At 43.9% G+C, this 15,556-nt stretch overlaps 1 protein-coding gene across 3 annotated transcripts in view; it reads right to left on the bottom strand.

The window, feature by feature from the left end:
- The window catches only part of LOC126100490 (uncharacterized), an 89,462-nt gene that overhangs the window by 65,751 nt on the left and 8,155 nt on the right, over positions 1–15,556 (bottom strand). For all 3 annotated transcript variants that reach the window (XM_049911099.1, XM_049911098.1, XM_049911100.1), the window contains one exon: positions 14,193–14,355. In XM_049911099.1, the coding sequence (XP_049767056.1) occupies positions 14,193–14,350 (158 nt within the window). In that variant the 5' untranslated portion in view covers positions 14,351–14,355. The remainder of the gene's footprint in view (positions 1–14,192; positions 14,356–15,556) is intronic.

The following is a 15,556-nucleotide window of genomic DNA, read 5'->3' as shown; positions in this document are numbered from 1 at the left end:
AAGATCCTTTAATAAAATAGAGGGCTCTGCTAATGGCTGTTAGCTCTGCTGTAAACACACTATACGTTCCTGCCAGTGAATGGCATTCCATATTGACAGAAGATGTAAAAGCATAACCCGTATAATTCACAGTTTTAGAGTCATCATTGTAAAAGATGACAGCATCCTGGAATTCTTTAAGAATTACGTGACAGATACATGGGGACCAACAGAGACTAGGACCTATACTGGTCCTAATTCATGGCCTGGTCACCATCCAAGGGAGAGTGCATGAGAAAACAAGGCGAGCACAGTCCAGGGAGGAGAGATGGAGATTTTAGCAGAGGGAGGCAAGGTGCTTTCCAAACAGTAATCCCACCTGACAGTGGGAATCAGGATGACATGCCTTGTGTGTAAAGAGGATGGGATACATGGGATGATCAAGGAACTGTCAAATGTCAATTGCATAAGAAACTAAGAGCTGGCGAATATGATGAGGAATGATCCCTACTTCAGCAATGAGACTGTCTGCAGGATCAGTCCAAAAGACCCAACAGACATGTCACAATGGTGGACTGGGTCTAACAGTCTCAAAGCTGAAGGAGCTGCCAAGCCATAAACCTGGCAACAATAGTCCAGTTGGGACGAAACCAGCGCACAGTAAATACGGACAAGAGTAGCACGATCTGCACATCAAGACATGTGGGCAAGAAAGCATGACAGCATTAAGCTTCCACATGCAACTGCTTCTTCAGGTGACAAATATAGGGTAGCCAAGATCAAATTTTTATCAAAAAGGAGGCCCAAGAAGTGGGATTGTGCAATAATGTCCATTTTGCAGCATACCTAAGAAGAGTTCCGGGTTAGGATGGACCACTGGACAACGGCAGGAATGCATGACCGGCATTCAGCAGAGGTTATTGAGTGGGTGCTATACCAAAACCAAAAATCATTGACATGCAACACAGAGATGACCAGCAGCCTGACAATAGGTCACTAGCCCATTGATGGTAAGCCAGTGGGATAGAAACTGGTAGGGGACTGCAAAAGCTCCAGTCACTAAATGGTAAGTAAAGTGTAGGACTTATGCTGGTCAAAACAGACTGTGAAAAGGTGCTGGCATTTAGAAAAAGCCTGTCAGACTGCCATCCCACACCTAAGCAGATGGTCAGTTGATCGTCCCTCTCAGAAACCACACTGATAGAGGGACAAAAGGACCATTTGAGAAACCAGAATAATTGTGGGCAACCATCTTTTCAAGCAGCTTACGAAGTATGTTGGTCAAGCTAATCAGTTGGCAACTGTCGAGAGACATTGTGTTCTCACTGGGCTTAAGGATTGGTATATCTACACTACCTCACCATTGTGAGGGGAAGGCATCTTGGAGCCAAAGACAGCTGAGGCCCTAAGTTGTTGCCTTTCAGGAACATTCAGATGCCAGATCATGTGACTGAACTGAATGAGGAGACATAATGCTCCCAGCATTTCTTCTTACTGTGTTTGAGTAGATAGCAAACCTAAGCACAAAGTCACTTAAAGTGATTAACTTGGTCTGCGAAGGATGTCTGAATCATTGCAGGGCTCATCATAGCTATTGCAATGTCTCAATGACTTTACAGTACTGGCCGAGGAATGGCCGGGGCCAGGATGAGGGGGATACCCATAGAAAGTGAAATAGCAGTTCCAGTGGTGTGGATGATTGTACCCGAGACACCTTGCACAACCTCATCAACACAATCTGACAGAGAGGAATCAAATGTAACAGCAGAGGTATACAAAGGCCAACACCAAATGGCTCTGTGAAGTGCTGACCATGGTAGTCAGTCAGTGGCAAGGAAATGTCACATCACTGAAAAGTGGTCAGTGGCAAAAATGTCATCACGCAACAACCAGTATAGCGAAGTCATAATATTAGGGGAAGAGATTGACAGCTGAAAAGGTGCCATGGATGGCACTGGAGTGAGTAGGAGAACCATCATTAAGGAGGCACAGATCAGGTCTGTGAGAGGCCGGTCAATTAAAAGGCCATTACCAAGGGAAATGTTACCCCCAAACAGGGGATGGTAGTTATTGAAAAAAAAAGGGGGGGGGGGCTGTTGGATTACTGTGGTCAATTCAACGTAAGTGGCCTGCCTGGTGATACATAAATGCTGCACATGACGATTGCTGAGGTCATTCACACATGTACCACTGTTGCCTCAAATGAGGTACGAAGAGGAACCCATTCACTGATGACATCTATATGAACTAAAGTGTAGACCTCTCCAGAAGCTCTCTCGAGACCAGCATGGTTACGACAGAATGCCCGACAACGATGGAGAATGGTCATCAGTGAAGTGCATTTCTTGGAGAGCAATGCAAATCACAGAAGAAGAGGAAATAAGGTGGTGGTGTATTGGCACGTGTCAATAGTATCCATTAAAATTACACTGAATGATCACATGACTGACCAGGTTAGGCACGAAGGGGCCAGGAGCACCAGTCACACGGCAGGATCACTGCCTGTCACCAGTGAAGATGGAACCACATCCAAAAACACCAGCTCAGAATCCGACAGCGTGGGGGAATCTGGCACCTCTGGGGACAATGGAAGAGCCCTGTGCCAATTCTCCTCCTCCTCCTCCTCCTCGGCAATCTTTGATGGGCAAGGTTCTTTCAAGGGAATATTTGCATTGGGTGCTGCAGGGAGAGCTGAAGAACAGCCAGATCTGGGACTCTCAGGCCGTGGCTCCTTCAGCTATTGTTTGGTGTCAGGCCTCTGGTCCAGGTGTTGTCAGGGAGATGGATCCCAAAAAAGAGCCCTGTCACCATGAGATGTCAAAGAACGCTTCTCCAGTTGGGTGCAGGACACGGTTCCCGAAGAAGGAACTGTGAGAACCACAAGAGAGGTGGTGATGGGAGATCTGTTTTGGAGAAGGTTGTATGGGTGCTTTTTGTCTCCTCAAAAAAAGAGAGAGCGAGAGATAACAGAAAGAAACTGAGAAAACTGGCAGACTTGAAGGTTTATGTACTGGGCACTTTCCACAGAAAGGTAGATTTTCATAAGGACTACCTTCAAGGAGTGATCACTCATCGTGCCAAATTTTGTGTCCGTCATGCAGCAGGATGACATATGCCCAAAGCGTAAACATCTTAAGCATATTATAGGTGGTGGGACATGCCATTCCTCATCACATCTGCACACCATGACATTAACTTTCTACAGGAGGACACTTCCTTTAAAGGCTTAGGTAAAGGCATCTCGACCCTTTCTGTACAACTGATAAAATGCATGCCACATATCAGTCCAGAGTTCCTTGCCTGTTTGGAGCATAAGATCTCTGTGAACGATGATTCTTTGGACAATTTTCAAAGTTTTGTGTGGGATAATGGTCAGGAGTATGTCACTTAGACAATCAGATGTCTGAAGAGCTGAAGACTGGCAGCAGACGAAGTTTTAATTAATAACAAACCATTTTGCATTTTTCCAAGAGACTCAGTTTCCCCACATTTGCCTTCAACTTTTTTGACAAAAAATAATGCTTGCATTGGAGTAAAAGTACCCCAGCAGTCTGAGTACATACCAAGTATTAGGTGAAGCATTTCACTTCCAAATGTCTGGCTTATCCCTCTTCCAAAGCATAGCCAGGGGAGGAAATATTGTGGGGTTGTATCTCTCTGCATTGTAATAACATTTCCCATCTAAAAAGACTGCTGGAGACTTGCGGCCACTAGTGGAAGAAAGTTTAATTCAGAAGTTTGATGATAACTAGGTCTACAGCCTGCGTGATATTTTTAAGTGACATCATTCCACAGCTTTCTAATGTGTATGGTGTGTGGAACAGCAGATAAATTTGCAACTCCACAAGCAATTGCTCTTACACAGTATGTCAAAGTTTTATATTATTGTGTGGGTTACAAAAGTGTAAGTAGCTTCCAAATTTTCACTTTACCATTTGTCAGTTTCATAATTACGAATATTATACTTGACGACTGACTGTTTTCACAAAGCTTAAAAATGACCATGTGTCAAAATTTCAATCACAAAAAATAAAGTTTTAACAGTCTAAAGCAAAATGATTTCATAAAAAACGTTTAATTAGTTCATGTGTGAATCTTCTGCCATGTTACCAACCACTCTTATCATGGGTTCACCTGCTGAGGACCACAGCAAGGGATACTTGGCCAGTAAACCATTGCCCAGAGCCTCTTTGTCCCAGCCAGGAAGGGTACATACTCCTTGGCTTGTGTGAGGAGTTTCCAGCTAAGGCGGCAACAGTACAGGGGGTTACCACGATGGCCCCCTGCCCTACAACTGAATGGCTACCATGCTGAGTTTTGGGCACAGTAGTTTTGCAGGAGAGGAAGGAAGCAAACAGAGAAAGGAACAAAAGGTGAAATATACACTGCACTGGGCAACATTCCTTGCACAACACACACTCCTGTAAAATTTAGAAAAGAGAGAGAAGATCAAAGCCAACAATGGGGGCCATACAGTTAAGAATGAAAAGTTGTAGAATGCCAAAAGGAAAGAAAAATGAGTGCCCAAATTCACAAACCAAATCCAGGCATAACTGCCAACCAATAGACAATCCAGCAAATAAGCAAAGAGGAAATAAGAATAGTAGAAGGATAGAATTGTGGTGCAAAAAGGGAAGTAGTGCTGCAATGGCCATGGCCATGGCTTTGTGGTGGTCAAGCATGTACTCACAAGAGATGTGAGCCCCTGGGGGCCCTCATTTTTGCTTCATAGATGTGTTTAAGAGAACTGGAGAAACTATTATCACTCATAGTAAATGAACATATGGAAATTCATTGTTTACATGAAAGGTGCATGGTAGCAGGCTGTGCTTTGAATTAAGGCAACAGAAGGCAAAGAGTAATCTCGCCCATCCCCCTCATTTTACACATACGAGAGAGAGAGAGAGAGAGAGAGAGAGAGAGAGAGAGAGAGAGAGAGGTGGGGGGAGGCGGAGGGAGGGAGGCTGCTTCAATCAACAGACCTTCAAACTTTATCTCCTTGAACTATGCAAAAAAGGCTGCCATTCTCAAGTGGGTCTAATTAGATATTCCCAGAAATACAACAATTAAATTAGCGTAATACTCCACATTGTTATGATGATGTACACAATTACAATTCCAAAAATCTACATCTACATGATGAAATTAAGAACTTACAGGTATTTCATGAGTGTAATGAATCTCGAAGCAGGACAAGTCACATGAAACTATGTTATACTGACAAATATTTTGTTTGCGCAAAGTCAGTCTCTCTCTCTCTCTCTCTCTCGGTCTTTCCATCTAATCCTGTCTGATAAGTCTCCCCTGACCTGTGGGTCTGTCTGACTTTTCCAAGCTCTTCCCATTTCCTAAACTACACCAGTCCTTTTCATTACCACTTTTCCTTCCCCTTCAACCCTTCTGCCAGAAGAAGGAGCAACTAGCTCCAAAACAGCTTGCAAACTTCCATACCTTTTTTAAATGCATTCTCCTGCTGCCACTTAGTGAGTAGTTTTTCCATCTATCCAAAAAAATTACATATAATATGAAGTAAGCCTCAAAATATCAAATGGGTAAGCTGTTACACAACTTTATTCTTAAAAAGCTGGAAAAATAATACATTGACTTTAAAAAGTTTTTTCTGTAGTTTCCTACCGAATGATTGAAGATACAGAAAAAATATCATATTACGAGGGTCAGTCAAAAAGTAATGCCTCCTATTTTTTTTTCTACGTTTAATTGTCAGGAAATTTAAATGCAATTACATAGGTTGAAAACCACAACATTGAGGATCATTTTGTCATTTTTCAATGTAATCTCCGCCCATCTCTACAGTTTTGGTCCATCTTTGAACAAGGGCATGTATCCCAGCACGGTAAAAATCACAGCTCTGCTTCCTAAGCCATTGACGCACGGATGTTTTGACGGCCTCCTCATCTTCAAAATGAATCCCACGATGAGCTTCTTTTAGTGGCCCGAACAGATGGAAGTCTGATGGTGCCAGGTCAGGGCTGTATGGGGGATGAGGCAAAACTTCTCATCCAATTTTGACAATCTCATCAGAGGTGTGACGACTGGTGTGTGGTCTTGCATTGTCATGCAAAAGAAGAACATCTGCCATTGATTTTGTTGGGCGAACTCGCTGAAGACGTGCTTTAAGTTTGTTGAGGGTTGTGACGTATTGAACAGAATTTATTGTGCATCCCTGCTCCAAAAAATCAACCAGAATCACACCCTCTGTATCCCAGAAAACTGTTGCCATAACTTTCCCTGCCGATCGCACAGTTTTGAATTTTTTCTTCCTCGGGGAGCTTGTGTGACGCCACTCCATTGACTGCCTCTTTAATTCGGGTTCAAAAAAATGCACCCATGTTTCGTCCCCGGTCACAATTTTTTTCAGAAACTCATCTCCCTCCAAACGGAAGCGCTGCAAGTGTTGGGAGGCTATTGTTTTCCTTGCCTCTTTATTCTGATCGGTTAACATTCTTGGAACCCACCGTGCACAAACTTTTGAGTACCCGAATTGTTTAATAATCGTGATCACACTGCCTTTACTAAGAGAAATAATGCGACACACTTCATCTGCAGTCACCCGACGGTCACCACGAATGATGTCATCAACTTGCTGAATGTTGTGTGGAGTCACTGCACTCACCGGCCTGCCGCTCCGCTTTTCGTCAGTCAACGGTGTTTGCCCTTCAGCTTCCTTACGACGACGAACCCATCGTCTAACAGTGCTGACATCCACTGTCACAACACCATACACCTTCTTCAGTCTTTCATGAATGCGTATGGGCGTTTCACCTTCTGCATTCAAGAATTCAATCACACAACGCTGTCTCAAACGAACATCGATGTCGGCCATCTTACAAACTTCTGCTGTGCTGCCACCTGTTGACACAGAAAGTTACTACTGCAGTGGATTGCAGAAGAAGGTTTGAGGAATGGCGCCAAATTCAAATTTTTCACTTAACTTAATTTCTTTAAGTAGAAAAAAAATGGGAGGCATTACTTTTTGACCGACCCTCGTATTTTTTGTAGCATATTTGTAGAATAGTTGCTGTCAAAAATTATGTGGATGAACTTATTAGCTGTGAAGCTTTGAAAAGTTAAAGATTTCTTAAAGTGATAAGAAACAAATAGGCAACATCTCACAGTGGTGAAAAAAACCACAACAGTAATAGGCATATGTCTGTCCTAAGCTTCTTCTTCTTCTTCTTCTTCTTCTTCTTCTTCTTCATGTGTTTTTGCTCATGCAGGTCTTTCACAAAGCCTCTTCCAATCTTCTCTCTCCCCCACTTTAGTCCTCTTCGATTCACATCATCCTCACACAGTCTTTACATCTTGTTCATGGTCTCCCAAGTATTGGCAGGTAAACAAATAAACCTTATTCACATGACAAAATGCCTGTCAGGTGCAGACCATCTAGTGCAGAACAAAAAAACAAAATATTAACACAAAGATCAATGAGAGGTCTAGCAAGCCAGTGCTAGCACACCATCACTGTTTTCAAAAAACAAATGAACTTGGGATTCAACCCACATGTAACAGTTAAATTTGCACAAAATGCCAGCTCAACGTTCCAAAATTTATATACAGACACCACCTTGTCCTCATGATTTATCTCATACTGTCACAGTTCTTTAAATGATAGTCTAACTGGGGAGAACAACAGCTTGAAATAATACAACCCAATCAAAATTATTTTGAAACACAGACATTTGTCTGTTCTACCACCCATCTAGATCATTCATATGTAAATCCCTGCATTCATGTATAATCAATGTTTGGAGGTTAGCAAATCTAAAGATTACAGAGGCCCATGTCACTGGGAAAAAAAAGTGACAAAATTTATTTTGAACTCTACCCAGATATCTTGTTGATTTTGAATGCTTGCATCATTTGAAAATGTGATATCTGTGGATTTTGACATTGGACTACTGCAGTGCAGATGCAAAGAAAATAAAGTAGCATGTGCACTTGGCTTTGTTAAGTGGGTGTGTTGTTGCTCAATTGTGAAACTCCACCTTCGCATTTTGATGACAAATACGGGAATAACACACACACACACACACACACACACACACACACACCAATATGAAATGCTTTTGTGAGCTGTGGCTACCCTAAGTGATGACAATCTGAGAATGGTTTGCAGGCTTTTGTCATTTCTTTATATGAAACTTCCTGGCAGATTAAAACTGTGTGCCCGACCGAGACTCAAACTCGGCACCTTCGCCTTTCGCGGGCAAGTGCTCTACCATCTGAGCTACCGAAGCACGACTCACGACCGGTACTCACAGCTTTACTTCTGCCAGTATCTCGTCTCCTACCTTCCTAACTTTACAGAAGCTGTCCTGCGAACCTTGCAGAACGAGCACTCCTTTCTTCAGGGATTGGAATGACTCCTTACCCTCTCCCCTAAAACCCTCATCCTATCATCTTTCCCTCTCCTTCCCTCTTTCCTGACGAAGCAACCGGGGGGTTGCGAAAGCTCGAAATTTTGTGTGTGTGTTTGCGTTTTTTATTGTGCCTATCTACCAGCGCTTCCCCATTTGGTAAGTCATGGAATCTTTGTTTTTAATATATTTTTCCCATGTGGAATGTTTCTGAAGGAAACATTCCACGTAGGAAAAATATACCTAAAAACAAAGATGATGTGACTTACCAAATGAAGGTGCTGGCAGGTCGACAGACACACAAACGAACACAAACATACACACAAAATTCTAGCTTTTGCAACCAACGGCTGCTTCATCAGGAGAGAGGGAAGGAGAGGGAAAGACGAAAGGATGTGGGTTTTAAGGGAGAGGGTAAGGAGTCATTCCAATCCCGGGAGCGGAAGGACTTACCTTAGGGGGGAAAAAAGGACAGGTATACACACACACACACACACACACACACACACACACACACACACACACACATCCATCCGCACATACACAGACACAAGCAGACATTTGTAAAGGCAAAGAGTTTGGGCAGAGATGTCAGTCGAGGCGGAAGTAAAGAGGCAAAGATGTTGTTGAAAGACAGGTGAGGTATGAGTGGCGGCACCTTGAAATTAGCGGAGGTTGAGGCCTGGCGGATAACGAGAAGAGAGGATATACTGAAGGGCAAGTTCCCATCTCCGGAGTTCTGACAGGTTGGTGTTAGTGGGAAGTCTCCAGATAACCCAGACGGTGTAACACTGTGCCAAGATGTGCTGGCCGTGCACCAAGGCATGTTTAGCCACAGGGTGATCCTCATTACCAACAAACACTGTCTGCCTGTGTCCATTCATGAGAATGGACAGTTTGTTGCTGGTCATTCCCACATAGAAAGCTTCACAGTGTAGGCAGGTCAGTTGGTAGATCACGTGGGTGCTTTCACACGTGGCTCTGCCTTTGATCGTGTACATCTTCCGGGTTACAGGACTGGAGTAGGTGGTGTTGGGAGGGTGCATGGGACTGGTTTTACACTGGGGACAGTTACAAGGGTAGGAGCCAGAGGGTAGGGAAGCTGGTTTGGGGATTTCATAGGGATGAACTAAGAGGTTACGAAGGTTAGGTGGACGGCGGAAAGACACTCTTGGTGGAGTGGGGAGGATTTCATGAAGGATGGATCTCATTTCAGGGCAGGATTTGAGGAAGTCGTATCCCTGCTGGAGAGCCACGTTCAGAGTCTGATCCAGTCCCGGAAAGTATCCTGTCACAAGTGGGGCACTTTTGGGGTTCTTCTGTGGGAGGTTCTGGGTTTGAAGGGATGAGGAAGTGGCTCTGGTTATTTGCTTCTGTACCAGGTCGGGAGGGTAGTTGCGGGATGCAAAAGCTGTTTTCAGGTTGTTGGTGTAATGGTTCAGGGATTCCGGACTGGAGCAGATTCGTTTGCCACGAAGACCTAGGCTGTAGGGAAGGGACCGTTTGATGTGGAATGGGTGGCAGCTGTCATAATGGAGGTACTGTTGCTTGTTGGTGGGTTTGATGTGGACGGACGTGTGAAGCTGGCCATTGGACAGATGGAGGTCAACGTCAAGGAAGTGGCATGGGATTTAGAGTAGGACCAGGTGAATCCGATGGAACCAAAGGAGTTGAGGTTGGAGAGGAAATTCTGGAGTTCTTCTTCACTGTGAGTCCAGATCATGAAGATGTCATCAATAAATCTGTACCAAACTTTGGGTTTGCAGGCCTGGGTAACCAAGAAGGCTTCCTCTAAGCGACCCATGAATAGGTTGGCGTACGAGGGGGCCATCCTGGTAACCATGGCTGTTCCCTTTAATTGTTGGTAGGTCTGGCCTTCAAAAGTGAAGAAGTTGCGGGTCAGGATGAAGCTGGCTAAGGTAATAAGGAAAGAGGTTTTAGGTAGGGTGGCAGGTGATCGGCGTGAAAGGAAGTGCTCCATCGCAGCGAGGCCCTGGACATTCGGAATATTTGTGTATAAGGAAGTGGCATCAATGGTTTCAAGGATGGTTTCCGGGGGTAACAGACTGGGTAAGGATTCCAGGCGTTCGAGAAAGTGGTGGTGTCTCTGATGAAGGATGGGAGACTGCATGTAATGGGTTGAAGATGTTGATCTACGTAGGCAGAGATACGTTCTGTGGGGGCTTGGTAACCAGCTACAATGGGGTGGCCGGGATGATTGGGTTTGTGAATTTTAGGAAGAAGGTAGAAGGTAGGGGTGCGGGGTGTTGGTGGGGTCAGGAGGTTGATGGAGTCAGGTGAAAGGTTTTGTGGGGGCCTAAGGTTCTGAGGATTCCTTGAAGCTCCGCCTGGACATCAGGAATGGGATTACCTTGGCAAACTTTGTATGTGGTGTTGTCTGAAAGCTGACGCAGTCCCTCAGTCACATACTCCTGACGATCAAGTACCACTGTCGTGGAACCCTTGTCCGCCGGAAGAATGACGATGGAACGGTCAGCCTTCAGATCACGGATAGCTTGGGCTTCAGCAGTGGTGATGTTGGGAGTAGGATTAAGGTTGTTTAAGAAGGATTGAGAGTCAAGGCTGGAAGTCAGAAATTCCTGGAAGGTTTGGAGGGGGTGATTTTGAGGAAGAGGAGGTGGGTACCGCTGTGACGGAGGACAGAACTGTTCCAGGCAGGGTTCAATTTGGATAGTGTCTTGGGGAGTTGGATCATTAGGAGTAGGATTAGGATCATTTTTCTTCGTGGCAAAGTGATATTTCCAGCAGAGAGTACGAGTGTAGGACAGTAAATCTTTGACGAGGGCTGTTTGGTTGAATCTGGAAGTGGGACTGAAGGTGAGGCCTTTGGATAGGACAGAGGTTTCAGATTGGGAGAGAGGTTTGGAGGAAAGGTTAGCTACTGAATTAGGGTGTTGTGGTACCAGATTGTGTTGATTGGAAGTTTGAAGTTTTGGAGGGAGTGGAGCTGGAAGTGGGAGATTGAGTAGATGGGAGGGACTGGGTTTTTGTGGGCAATGAGAGGAGGTTGAGGTTTGCTGGAAAGGTTGTGAAGGGTGAGTGAGTTGCCTTTCCGGAGGTGGGAAACCAGGAGATTGGATAGTTTTTTGAGGTGAAGGGTGGCATGCTGTTCTAATTTGCGGTTGGCCTGTAGGAGGATGCTCTGAACAGCCGGTGTGGATGTGGGAGAGGAAAGATTGAGGATTTTTATTAAGGATAGGAGTTGACAGGTGTGTTCAATGGCTGAGTTGATGTGTAGGTGAAGGATTAGGTGGGTGAGGGCAATGGATTGTTCAGTTTGGAACTGGTATAGGGACTGATCGAAAGAAGGGTTGCAGCCAGAGATGGGAACTTTAAGTGTGAGGCCTTTGGGGATAATGCCAAATGTCAGACAAGCCTGAGAAAATAAAATATGGGAGTGTAATCTGGCTAGGGCGAAGGCATGTTTGCGGACGGAATGTAAATAAAACTTAATGGGGTCGTTGTGGAGGTGTTGTGAGGGTGACATGGTATTTCACCTGACTCCATCAACCTCCTGACCCCACAGACACCCCGCACCCGTACCTTCTTCCTAAATTTCACGAACCCAATCATCCTGGCCAACCCATTGTAGCTGGTTACCAAGCCCCCACAGAACGTATCTCTGCCTACGTAGATCAACACCTTCATCCTATTCATGGGTCGCTAAGAGGAAGCCTTCTTGGTTACCCAGGCCTGCAAACCCAAAGTTTGGTACAGATTTATTGATGACATCTTCATGATCTGGACTCACAGTGAAGAAGAACTCCAGAATTTCCTCTCCAACCTCAACTCCTTTGGTTCCATCAGATTCACCTGGTCCTACTCTAAATCCCATGCCACTTTCCTTGACGTTGACCTCCATCTGTCCAATGGCCAGCTTCACACGTCCGTCCACATCAAACCCACCAACAAGCAACAGTACCTCCATTATGACAGCTGCCACCCATTCCACATCAAACGGTCCCTTCCCTACAGCCTAGATCTTCGTGGCAAACGAATCTGCTCCAGTCCGGAATCCCTGAACCATTACACCAACAATCTGAAAACAGCTTTTGCATCCCGCAACTACCCTCCCGACCTGGTACAGAAGCAAATAACCAGAGCCACTTCCTCATCCCTTCAAACCCAGAACCTCCCACAGAAGAACCCCAAAAGTGCCCCACTTGTGACAGGATACTTTCCGGGACTGGATCAGACTCTGAATGTGGCTCTCCAGCAGGGATACGACTTCCTCAAATCCTGCCCTGAAATGAGATGCATCCTTCATGAAATCCTCCCCACTCCACCAAGAGTGTCTTTCCGCCGTCCACCTAACCTTCGTAACCTCTTAGTTCATCCCTATGAAATCCCCAAACCAGCTTCCCTACCCTCTGGCTCCTACCCTTGTAACTGCCCCCAGTGTAAAACCTGTCCCATGCACCCTCCCAACACCACCTACTCCAGTCCTGTAACCCGGAAGGTGTACACGATCAAAGGCAGAGCCACGTGTGAAAGCACCCACGTGATCTACCAACTGACCTGCCTACACTGTGAAGCTTTCTATATGGGAATGACCAGCAACAAACTGTCCATTCTCATGAATGGACACAGGCAGGCAGTGTTTGTTGGTAATGAGGATCACCTGGTGGCTAAACATGCCTTGGTGCACGGCCAGCACATCTTGGCACAGTGTTACACCGTCTGGGTTATCTGGATACTTCCCACTAACACCAACCTGTCAGAACTCCGGAGATGGGAACTTGCCCTTCAGTATATCCTCTCTTCTTGTTATCTGCCATGCCTCAGCCTCCACTGATTTCAAGTTGCTGCCACTCATACCTCACCTGTCTTTCAACAACAACTTTGCCTCTTTACTTCCGCCTCGACTGACATCTCTGCCCAAACTCTTTGCCTTTACAAATGTCTGCTTTTGTCTGTGTATGTGCGGATGGATATGTGTGTATGTGTGTGTGTGTGTGTGTGTGTGTGTCAAGTGGACTGCAAATGAAATGACAGCAAATATTTGGGAGTTTTGATGAGAGTTTTGAAAAATATTTTTTAAAATCTTAATTCAACATAAAGAGGGGAGTTAGGATCTGTAACAATATCTCTGTCAATCTGCATTATTAATATATACACCTGGATGCCCTGTAATTCTATTTCGCAACATGGAGGATGATTTTTTTAAAAATACATAAAAATCTCTGCGGGTAGGTGTACTATATATATTAACACACATTGTTTCTAGCAAATGTTCAACTATTTGTCAAACAGCACACTTCATTCACAACTCTCGTGAATCTGCTGGTCATATCTCCTGGTTACACAGTTTTAAATATCTATATCTAATACAAAATCATTTCTCCTGGCTAACCATCCCCCCCCCCTTGGACAAATTTTTAGTTAAAAACTGGTAGCCTATAAGAAACTAGTTTTACATTGTAGTTGCATGAGTAGAACTAAAAAGTATGTTCATCAATGTTAACACTAATCATACGTGCATATACTGTAAATTGACCTGTTCCACATCACATCATTTTGATAAAAGAACCATTCAAATGATCTATGGACTACATAACTCATTAACTAACTATTGTTTCTACAATAACCATTGCTTCTGCAGTCTTTATATTAGTCAACCTTCTAACACCAACTGTAAACAAAGGGATAATTTTGCAGATAAATTGCCTTGCTGTCTGGTAGAACATGCACATCTTCATATTTTGGTACCATTTTCATTTGGTTTTAACTGTTAAAAATACAATACTTTCTTTGTAATAAGGAGAAGATCAAAGTGATAACATTATTTTGGAATGAAAGACTGGTGTATCTTACCTGTCAGCTAAATTATGAAGATCATCTTGGAAATTGGTTGGGTGATGGCACGTTTGTGTGAAGGCCTTTGTATGCATTTGCTTCAGCACCACCCAGGTCAGCATAGTAACAGTACACAGGCACAGCGAAGACAACACTCTGGTGAGTGTGAAGCGCATCCTACCTGTAAAAATTAATAAGAAATAAACACAAAAACAGAAGTGAAGAAGTGCCCCAATTACCATTTACAACCCTTCAGTTTTAATTAAATTAGTAATCATGTGACATTTATAAAACACGTTTAAAGTCAGACTGATTTCTAAAACAATAAAGATGTTAACTGAACATGCCTACTTTTTTTAGTGTTTAGTGAACCATGCTGCTATCTGAATGAGAGAATGGCTCACACACAGGGCAGGGTGCCTAATGAATTTTGCTTAATGGAGGAAAGACAACAGATTTCGTTCAGTCAGGTAGAGTAATATGTCTTGACTTCCGGAAAGCATTTGAATCAGTACCATTCATACACTTTTTGTAAGTACAATCCCGTGAAGTATCAAGCGAAATATGTGACTGGCCTGATGGTTTTCTCATTGAGAGAACAAAACATGTTATCTTGGATGGAGGGTCATCGCAATCCTTGCTTTAAACATATAGAAATGTAAAATTATGCACTTCATTGAACGAAAAAATGCAAGACCCTACAACTACGACATCAATGAGCTGTAACTGAAAATGGTCAACTCAAATATCTTGGTGTAACAATTTATAGGGATACAAATTTTAGTACCTTCAGTAAGTGTAACAACACCTCTACTCGGTACAGTTGGCATGGGTACTACACAGGCTAACAGTTACTTGGTTACAACCAGAAACAGAACCCCTTAAACTGAACGAACTCACTGTGCAAATTGAATTACGGAATACAGAGCTTCAAAGCCATGTAGATATGTGCATGACAATATACTCAGCATGCGATTGGCACAGCCAGCTAATGACCGAGCATATGACAGAAGAAATACTTCAGTTGATTGATGAAAGGAGGAAGTACAAACATGTTCCGGGAAAATCAGGAATACAGAAATACAAGTCGCTGACGCATGAAATAAATAGGAAGTGCAGGGAAGCTAAGAAGAAATGGCTGCAGGAAAAATGTGAATACATCGAAAAAGATATGATTGTCGGAAGGACAGACTCAGCATACAGCAAAGTCGAAACAACCTTTGGTGACATTAAAAGCAACGGTGGTAACATTAAGAGTGCAACGGGAATTCCACTGTTAAATGGAGAGGAGAGAGCAGATAGGTGGAAAGAATACATTGAAAGCCTCTATGAGGGTGAAGATTTGTCTGATGTGATAGAAGAAGAAACAGGAGTCGATATAG

This window comes from Schistocerca cancellata, chromosome 9 (genome assembly GCF_023864275.1).
Source record: "Schistocerca cancellata isolate TAMUIC-IGC-003103 chromosome 9, iqSchCanc2.1, whole genome shotgun sequence".
Lineage (NCBI taxonomy): Eukaryota > Metazoa > Arthropoda > Insecta > Orthoptera > Acrididae > Schistocerca > Schistocerca cancellata.
The sequence above is the reverse complement of the archived record's forward strand: the minus strand, read 5'-3'. Positions and strand labels throughout refer to the sequence as shown.